Raw genomic sequence first — 10,158 nt, 5'->3', positions numbered from 1 at the left:
AATCTACGAGAGATTAACCAGCCAGTAACGTGTGCCAATAAGAAGTATTGTCTGATTAGATGGCTGACTTTTGAACTTTCTAATAAAAAAAACAAAAAACAAGCTTAGTTTCTTTTTGATCAGTCATTTGGTTTTTTTTTTTTTACTTTTCAGTTCACAGTAAAATATATATAGACATGTTTAGTTTATATCTTTATAATTAAAAAAAACTGCATTTTAACTACTCTCACCAACCACTTTAGCACACAAACCTTGCTACTACCAGGTTGTTGTCTTTACAATCTTCTGAACAAGGTTTTGGAAACATTTCTCTGTGATTTTTTTCTCCATGTTGACATGATATCATTACACAGTTATTACGGATTTGTCAGCTGCATATTCATGATGCGAATCTCCCAATCCACCACATCCCAACGGTGTTCTACATATTTACATAGCCTCTTATAGAAAATATTGTACTGTATTCATTGTATGTATTACATTGTATGTATGTATAAATTTGCAAAGATCATGCTAAAAAAAACTAAAATCTGAACATCTCATTTATCCGTCCGTAAACTGTGATGTGACTGCTCTGTACGTAAGTTCGATTGAAATGGGATTCAAAAGTTTACTGGCTCTCAAGTACCCCTCATATGGAGCTCCCGCTGCCTGTCGGGTGGTCATACTACTTGGCAGTGTTGAATTGAGTAAGCCTCAGTTAAGCTAATGTTATGCTATGTGTCAGTTGGTAGAATGTGGGACCTTTCTTGACATGAAGTCTACTTGTTCATTGAGGCCAACAGCATGAGTTATTTGCACATTTTGTGAAGAAATTCACTTTTTTTTTTTCCACTCAAATGATCTGCTGAATCCCAATGGGTTAATGGCTCCTCAATACATGGACAGTTATTTCATGATTTATTGTTTTTAGAGTAATTTTAGTCCCCTGTTAAGACTTGTGGGCAGCTAAAACCCCTCATCTCAAAACCTTAGAGAGCATTTCAGAACTGTCTGAAACAATCTGATGATGGAAAAGGCTTTTAAGCACAAAGAGAACAAAAAGCGGATGTCAGTAAGTCAAATTGGTTCAAGCTGTCACTTCTTTAAGGGATGTTAACATGGAACTGCTCCAAATTTTACCCATTTAAAGGGGAATAGTTAGACCCACAGCACTCACTGATTTTATCACAAATTTTTGACATGTCTGTGAATCATGAATCTCAACGTAACCAAGTCATTTATTTTACATTGCTATATCCATTTGAGTATCTCTATATTCATACCACCTGTTACATAAGTGCAATTCAGTGCAGTAGATGTTAGTCTGCTCCTGCGCCCTGTGAGGATCTGCTGTGCCTTCAGCTGTAGTGAAATCTTGGTTTCACGTTTTTTAAGAAGTCTAAAGACATACAGCTGGAAAGTGGTGGCCCAGATCCTGTCCCCATCTTAGGACTGAGTCACCATACCAGTATCAATATTTCACATCTTGGCCATTATGAGGCATAAATTATGAGTCTGGGAATTCCTGGTAAAAGTGAATGGAGGTGGGGTTGGTTTGCATGATGGATGGGAATCCTTACAGTCATTTTACTGGGTTTGAGGATTATGAAGACAAATATAGGAGAGGAAGAAGCTGCTGGGATGTTGTGGACATCAACAGAGCTTTAGCAGCAGCTGTAATTTAAGTGCTGTAATAAAAGGTGCATCTGTGCAAACTGAGGAATACATGACTTTATCACATTTCACCATTAAATAAATAAATAAATATTGCTTACATTCCTAAATCAGCAACAGCTGTGCTTTTTCATAAACAGACACAGTAAAACTTCATCTTTCACAGTGAGTCTGATCCCAGTTTGGTCCTAGTTCAATGTCAGTGGAGCCAGTCTGAGTCTAAAGGAGTTAAAATTATTTTACAAAGTTAGTAAAAAGCTAACGTTAACACCGCTGTGGCTCAAAGCTCGTTGCTAATATACATGCTAATATTTAGCTTTCATGCATGTTTTAAGGTGGGTGAAGGTGGATGTGGTGGGTCCACCGTTGTGGATTTTTATACCACAACGTTGCAGTTTGCTGCTCTAATATTTGTCTCTCTAATTATGTTTTTAATTCTAAAAAGTTACAATGTTAATCGTGCTGCCATTGTTATGATTTATTGTGCGTGAAGCCACATCTGTGTGTGTGTCATGTTACGTCTACGTTGCGTCAGGGTAAATTACAACACACAGGATCAGGCAGGGAGACCTGTGCAGAAGTGCAAAAAATAGCAGTTCCCCTCTCATCCACTTGGGGCTCCAAAACAGAGCAAATCCCCATAGATTCCCATGTTAAAAAGACCAACTTCACAGCAGAAATAAACATGTTTACAGCCTGGTTCAAAAATCAATTTTAGGTGTAATAGGTCAGGTTTACCTTCATGACAACTGTAAGGGGGGTGAATTTTTTTGTAACTCCTTAGTTTAAAATTAATTTAATCTCAAAATTTAGCATATTTAGGGGCGTGTCCTTCTGGTTGACAGGTACCTGCTTCAAGTAATAAGAACGCAGAAAACCGTGGCTTTTAGCCAGTGACAAAGTGACTTAGTTTTAGCCCACTTACCTCCGTTAGCTTGTAAACTCCTGTTATCTCGGGGTTCGCTCAGTAAGCTCTTAGCTACAGAAAGCTTGGAGTTCGCTCAATGTCAATCATCCACCATGACGCTCACAGCCCACCTCTCAGCTCCACCTCTTTGCCCATATTTGTATTTTCCGGCTGAGACGACACGCATGCCCCTGCCAAGATGGCGATGGTATGAACCCATCAAGCTTCAATTCAGCTCTTTAGAAACCTACAGGTGATGTCATCGAGGCTACGTCCATCTCTTTTTATACAGTTAATGGAAAAACATTTTTAAAAATTACTGTTCACAAGTTTCATATCATTAAGTCACTGGAAACACAACGAGTGCAACTGGATCCAAATCACTGGTTGTCAGTCCGAAAGGCGAATTGTCCCTGGCACTTTTTGATCTGGTGTAAATAAACCCTCGTCTGCTTCCACAGCAAGTATGGCTTGTTTGGAGCAGTGTGAATGCTCATTCTCACTCTGTTACCAGTCAAAGAAATGAACTGTGGTACGCTTGGAAAAACAGGGTTCTTGTTTTGTTTTTTTTTAAGTGCGTAAGCAAATGTACTATCCAGCGAACCAAAGAACGGATGTGTTGTAGACAGACTTGACAGCTTTCTGTCTCTCCTGCAGCTCATTCTGGATAGATTCTGGTGAAAACCACATTTGGTAAAATCTGAACCCCATATCTGCATAAAATCATTGTTACTTCATTTTTTACTAGCAGATAATGAGCATTTTTCAGTCCTGGCCAATGATTAAGTTGGACTTTCCTCTGTCTTTGTCGGTGGGGATTTTTGAGGAAAATCACCCCTGGCGAGCAATTACGGGACCTTGTCTAGGAGGTTTGGTCCACTTTAGTAACCTGACCCACCCCCACCAAGACTTATCTCCTTAGACGTTGACACACTGTTAAAACAATAGGGAATGCTACTGAGTGGTAAACATTGACCTATCTCAAGTTTTTAGGCGGGTTACCAAATCAAAGATGAACTCATATATTTCACCTTTTGATATATATATATATTTTTTTTTACATTTTCGGGTGAATAAAAATACTTTCACAATGATTTACAAGTAATTTTGACATAATTTCCAACAAGCAATAGACCAGTATTGTGAGAAGATTCATTTCAAGGTAAGCTGTGATTTTTTCCTAAACCTCACCTGGTAATTCTTCAAGCCCAAACCTAAAATCACCAGAGATTTTTCACTTCTTACCAAGTAACAGTTTTGCATGTTTTCCATTTCCATGTAAACTAAATACTGAATGTATGTTCATTCTTTTTTTTGATCACAGCTCGAGGACGAGCTCGTGACAGGAATCCAAACATCTGATAATAAAGGCTCTATGCTTGGTTTCGGTGATAAAAATGTTTCCTTTAATATAATCTTGAATGCTGGCATTAGCTGTAGTTGCCGGAACAAGTCTTGTGGGGAAAAAAAACACTTGACACATCAAGAGTTATACATAGAATTATTTGGTGGTTGAGATGATTAATCATGTTAAACTCATGCAGTGCTTTCACACTGCCCATACAAGGCTGAACTCTTTCACTTTTGTTGTGTTATCATCCTGTAGGGTCAGGTCTGTGGGACGACATTTTTTGCCACACCTTCGAGCCATGCACGAGACAAAAAATGGGCCAAAGTGGCAGAACGTGTTCTCTACACAACATGATCCTGTTAAGCCCTTTTGTGGTTTCGGGCAGCTGCGATTGCGACATCTGATTTGAGTTCATCCATAAAAGTTACAGCCTTCATTAAATATTCATTTAGCCTACTTTAAAACTGATATGATCAAAACACACACTCATTCCAACATTTTTTTTCTCACTTCTGTTGTCATTCTAAATATCTTCATCTCTAAATGAAACCAAGCATATACTTTAGCAGGAGCACCGCTGGCTCCAGAGAGCTGCTCTGCTACAGCAAGTCCTCAAAGGAGCCGCAACCAGGGGCCAAGAAACAGGCATCCTGGGCGGGCTCGGCTCCAAGTACTGGGCGTTTAGCCTGCACTGGAGCCTTAGTGGCCACTTACTGGTTTACTGCCATCTCAGCGAGGGAAGGGAGAGGTACTGAATAGGGGTAATCAAGGGAAGAGAAAAGATGGAGAGAAAATGAAATAAAAAAATAAAAAAAATTAAACTGGCTGAAAAATGATTTAGCTGCCACCTGGAGACAATTATCATGCAGGATGTGGAGGTAAAAACACCTTGTTATATGAGAAGCAAACCATCCGGCTGTATTGGACAACACATCACTCACAGGCAAAACAATGTGGAAAAGGGCTTGACATTTCTTTGTACACACTCACACACCCTAACTGTGGCACACATACTCATACAACAGTCTTATATGGTTTTATAACCCAGACTTTAGACTAGAGTCCAGACTGTTAGGCCTTAAACCTGCAAAAAGTATAGTTTATCAGGCAGGCCTTTGTCACCATGTATGGAAAAGAAAAAAAAAATCCCGGACTTGTTGGCTTGTGAAGAGCCAGTTCTTTCATCTGCACACCTCGTGCAGAGCAGCTTTGCATGCATTAGTGCAGCTGCAGCTGCATGCGCTGGGTACTTCGGCACCGGCTTCAGGAGGAGGTGGTGGGGAGCGGGGCGTCTTACCTGGATTGCCGCAGTCCGCGCATGTATCGTTGCCAGGTCTTGCCAGCACGTCTTGCAGGAGCAGTTTGTTCCCGTCCGGTTCCAGCGCCATGGTGCATTTATCCGTCCAGCCTCACCGCAGTGGGAATGAAAGCCCGCCTGAGATCATCCACTGCAGGCGTCCGTCACAGACAGACAGACAGACAGGCAGACCGACTGGTCACCTGTCACCTCCGATCTGAGCTGAACCTCAGCAGAACGCTGGGAGATTGAAAGAGACTGGATGAGACTGAATGATGCGTATCGACAAGCCCCCCCTCTCTGTTCCTCTCCGATAGCTCTATTACAGAGTCTCGCTGACTGCATAATAATCAACCCTATAGGTTACCACCACCTCCTCCTTCTCCTCCTCCCTCCTCCTCCCCTGCCCGATCGGCTTCTACTCCCCTCCGATCTTGTCTTGTAGAAGCGAGACCTCTAGCGGTAGACTACAGTAACTACACATCCACCTGTGTACACCTGCAGCAGCACCAACACCGTTACTATAAACATTATTCCAGAAGAAACTTTGATAATATTACAGAGCTACCTGACTACTTTTAATGAGAAAATTGACTCTTCTGATCAGTGCAAAATCCAACATCCAGCATTTGTGATGGAATAGTGGTGTTTAACCCTTTCATGCATAGTGGCCCAATGGTGGATACCTATTTACAAGCTTTCTTCTCGCATATTCATGAATGAAGATGGTGTTTTTGTAAGTAAACCACTTCAGTGGATGTTAGTGAGTCATCCAATACGTTTCCACTCACTGGAGAATAAATAAATATATGATATTATTGAACATAATGTAATTATTCAAGTTTTCCTTTGCAATAAATAATAATAAAAAACTTATACAGCTATATTTAAAAGATTTACATAATGAAATTGTGATTATGTGTTATTTTCTAAATATTTTATAGAATACATTCAAATAAATCAAAAATCATGATAAATTCTAAATACCACAAATAAACAAAAAAGTATCACTGCATATGTCTGTGGAGATAAAATAGTTTTTTAAAAATATTTCTTTTTTCTTTTTTTTTTTTTTTTTTTTTAAATTAATTCAAGCATGAAAGGGTTGATGATTTGTTTAAACTACACAACTTTTCAATCTTAATCTTAATGTGCTTTCTAGTCATTAGCCAGGCCAACTTTACTTATAAAGTTCTATAAAAACACAGACGAAAGTACTGACCAAAGTACGGAACGAAGGAATTAAATGTCTTTCAAATAAATAAAATGTGTGAATAATGTTTATATCTGGAGCCATCATATTGTTGTGGTAAGGCTGAGAAACTGCTCTTCATGTATATTACTGCAGCAAATGGCAGTAAAATTATAACATTGGTGTTTTGAAAGTAATCTAATTAAAAAATACATGTAATAAGCTTTTATAAGTGGTTAAAAAAAATACAGGGTTTAAGATAGATGCTGAAATCGAATCGATTAGGGAAGGATCAATGTGTGAAAATCTGCCCTTGTTCAGCAGTGCCGCTTTAAAACATCAATATGACTGAATGAGGCTTGTCCCTAAGAGGAACCATGTGTTTTGCAGTCACAAGCAGATTTAGTAGCTCCTTTATAGTTCACATAACATCACTGACAATGCTTGTTGATTTGTTCAAAGCATTTTATTTCTGTATGAACAGAAATGTTGTTGTAATGACTTTTAGTCACAACTTGTACAGTTTAGAAGTTATTATACAACTTAGAGCATTCAAATGATTGGCAGACTCGTAACGAGTCAGCCTTTCATTTCCTCTTCGAAAAATATTTGGTATATTGCTATACCTTGCAGCTGTCCAGGGTGTACCCTGCCTGTCGCCCAAAGCCAGCTGGGATAGGCTCCAGCTTCCCCGCGACCCTGAATTGGAATAAGCGGTTCAGAAAATGAATGAATGAATGAATGTTCAGGAGAGTGAGCTATACTTTGCCTCAGCAAATATTTAAGTGTTGTCATAAGAAAATCCTGAACTATGAGAATTCCCTTTTGTTAATTTAATTAAACACTTTTTGTTAAGGTCATATATATTTATTGTCATAGGTGCAGATATTACAGTTGTGCTCATATGCATTCATACCCTATCATTAAAGAAAAGGCTGAATTTACAACAGTCACTCAAATAACTGGAGACTTAAAAAGGGAACAATAACTGATAATTTGGTAAAATATAATTTAGTAATATAAGACACTGTTTTTTCATTTAATTGAGGTAAAGAAAGAAAAAAAAACAAAAAAAAACAAACAAACAAAAAAATTGGTCATAAATTTTCATAAATTTTTTTTATTTATTATTACTTTAGTCAATTTCAGCTTATTTTACAGGCAGCTGTTTTTTTCCCCTTCTTTAATGAAAGGTTGTGAATAAAAATGAGCACAACTGTAAATTGATTGCATAAACTGCTGCTTCCCCATCGATGTTTTCTAATCGACTGGTAATGCCTGACTGAAATGAACTCCAAACAATGCATACGTCATATTTGTGCGATAACAGGGTCACATAGGGAGACGGTCTTCTTGCCTAAAAACCAGCTGGTTTTGAGGTCAGTTTAGGTATCAAAACACAGACAACCATGTCCACCGCTATGAATTTTGGTTCAAAGACTTTTAAACCTCGAGCTCCTGATAAAGGCTCGTTTCCTCTGGATCATTTCGGTGAGTGAGGACTCGGATTGTCCTGTTTGGTTGAATAACACTTTGTTTTCCTACCTCTTATAATAAATACGTTTTTGTTTTTTTTGTTTTTTGTTTTTTTAAAACTAAATTTCCAGCTTCTTTTTTTTTCTTATAAATATGGAATATTACCAACAAAGGATACATATAGGAATTCAATACATTTAGAGCAAAATGTTTTGTTCTTTGTGATGTAAAAATACCTTCTTCATCCTGGTTTAAAATTTAGTTCAGACATCAAACGCAGACCTTTTTTATTTTATTTTAGTCTCTGGAAAAAGGTATAACCCCATTTGTCAGCAGAGTTTCGCAATTTAAACTATTGAACTGTAAACTAGTAGCAAAATGTGTCTACACACGTGTCTAACTGTGCAGCTAGCCAGAGCTAAAAAGCCATTTAACCATTCATGTGAAACAGACAGGGGAAACCATAATTATTTTTCTGTCTTTTTAAATGAGTAAAAAGAGCATCTGCAGCAGAAGACCAGGTGCAGGAGGGGAGGCTTACAATAGTCCAGTTAAAATATGATAAAACAAGTAAATAAGGTGTCGTATGCATTTGTCGTCATTGAAACCAAGACATGCATTTTAGGTAAATTGTTATAGTTAAATGATCACGCCTCACATGTTAGTCTGTGAAATGAGTGTAGAATCTACTACCATCATAAACATGATCTGAACCATCACAGTTCTTATAACCTTACATGTCTGGACAGATTGATTTGATTGAACTCTTGTTTCAGGAGAGTGTAAAGCCTTTAAAGATAAGTTCATGGTGTGTTTGAGAGAGAACAACTTTGACAACTCCAAGTGCCGGCTTCAGTCCAAAGAATACCTTGAATGCAGGATGGACAAGTAAGAAAGCTTATGATTAAATTCTAATCGCTTCTTACTGACCTAGTTGATTTTAACTGACTTGTCTTGTGTTTTCCAGTCAGCTCATGGCCAAGGAGCCTCTACAGAAACTGGGATTCAAGGACTTGATGGATCCTCCTCCCAACCAAGACAACAAAGATGCTAAAGTGTGATGCGCCTGAGGCGCACAGTTTTGAACTTATCCAGCAATCAGCTGTGAATGAGGTGAAGACATGTAGCCTCCAGAGAGAGGTAAAGGACAAAGATTGTTAAATATGAAGCTGCAAAGAACAACTTCAAGGGCTTGTTGCAGCTGCTGCAGGAGGACATTGATTCATGGCTTGAGTTTGAGTGTAAATAGATGATGTTCTGCATGAACTGTGGATGCTTAATATAAAACAGAGATGCAGGTTTTGCAGAAAAATAAACTTTTTTTTTTCCTATGTAAATGTTGAGTCAATACATTTAATACAATCAGTCAAATTCTGTTTTATTTATATATCACAAATGAGCCAGTTGTTTCCAAATTCTTGGCAGTGCAGTTGTATGGATGGAGGTTTAGTGAAAACAAAACCAGGGGACAAACAAACAAACTAATCTCAACTCTTAAAAATGACACTCATAAAGGCTTCAGTGCATCAGCGGCCTTTCGTGGTAAGTTTGAAAGAATTGTTTTCAGTTTATAAACCGGGCAGCTCAGAAAACAGGGAGGATGAGCTGTTCTGTGCAGAATAATGTAAAAGAAAACAGATTCTGGAAGTAAAACATGTCTGTTTTATAATGTAGTAACTTCGCTCCTACACCGAGTCTCAAAGAAGGTGTCTGGTTCAACAAGATTTATTTAAAGTATTTGTTAGAGATAGAAAGAAGCTGGAGATGGTCCGAGTTTTATCCAGTGGAGTTTAGAAATTTCCTCTACTTAAGTATTTCATACTGTAAGAATTCTGTTTATCGCTCTCATTCAGTGGATGGAAGTAAAACTGAACTACTTAAAGTTTACTAAACACTGTAGTTACATTTTCTTTCCTGTCGAGGTTTGGGGATGCTGAAAACAAATCACCTGGACTACAAAGTGTCATATTTTCTGCTTCACTTCATCAGAGTTGGCCTTTGCAGTGATAATATTCACATATTCTACAATAATGTGATCGAGGTTTAGAGATGCAGCCACGTCATTCAGAAGACACAATCATGCTCATCCCAGTAACAATAGCTTTTTATTTTTAATGAAGACATAAAACTTTTCTCATTAGAGCCATGTGTCTTCTTCGTTCATTCTTCTCCGGCAATGCATAAACTATTATTTACACATCTTTGCAAGTATCTGTTTATTATGACTTAAAAAGAATTCAAACAAGCCGAGATTTACTTGTTACATTTAGCAGAGGCAG

General features: G+C 38.1%; 1 protein-coding gene across 1 annotated transcript; it reads left to right on the top strand.

The window, feature by feature from the left end:
* Positions 1–7,736: 7,736 nt before the first annotated feature.
* Positions 7,737–9,199, top strand: cox19 (cytochrome c oxidase assembly factor COX19). Its single transcript, XM_079260995.1, has 3 exons — positions 7,737–7,894; positions 8,656–8,767; positions 8,847–9,199. The coding sequence occupies exons 1-3, from the start codon at positions 7,813–7,815 to the stop codon at positions 8,938–8,940; spliced, it is 288 nt and encodes a 95-aa protein (XP_079117121.1). The 5' UTR covers positions 7,737–7,812; the 3' UTR covers positions 8,941–9,199.
* Positions 9,200–10,158: the final 959 nt, after the last annotated feature.

The sequence above is a fragment of the Telmatherina bonti genome (assembly GCF_933228915.1).
Source record: "Telmatherina bonti genome assembly, chromosome: 21".
NCBI classification, from domain to species: Eukaryota; Metazoa; Chordata; class Actinopteri; order Atheriniformes; family Telmatherinidae; genus Telmatherina; species Telmatherina bonti.
Note: the sequence above shows the minus strand (reverse complement) of the source record. Positions and strands in the feature narration are given on the sequence as shown.

Bases quoted from the DNA above. Each gene is read 5' to 3' on its own strand.
- cox19 (XM_079260995.1), top strand. From the start codon at position 7,813: ATGTCCACCGCTATGAATTTTGGTTCAAAGACTTTTAAACCTCGAGCT. The intron at 7,895-8,655 runs GTGAGTGAGGAC...CTCTTGTTTCAG, and splicing joins GTTTCCTCTGGATCATTTCG to GAGAGTGTAAAGCCTTTAAA. The intron at 8,768-8,846 runs GTAAGAAAGCTT...TGTGTTTTCCAG, and splicing joins CTTGAATGCAGGATGGACAA to TCAGCTCATGGCCAAGGAGC.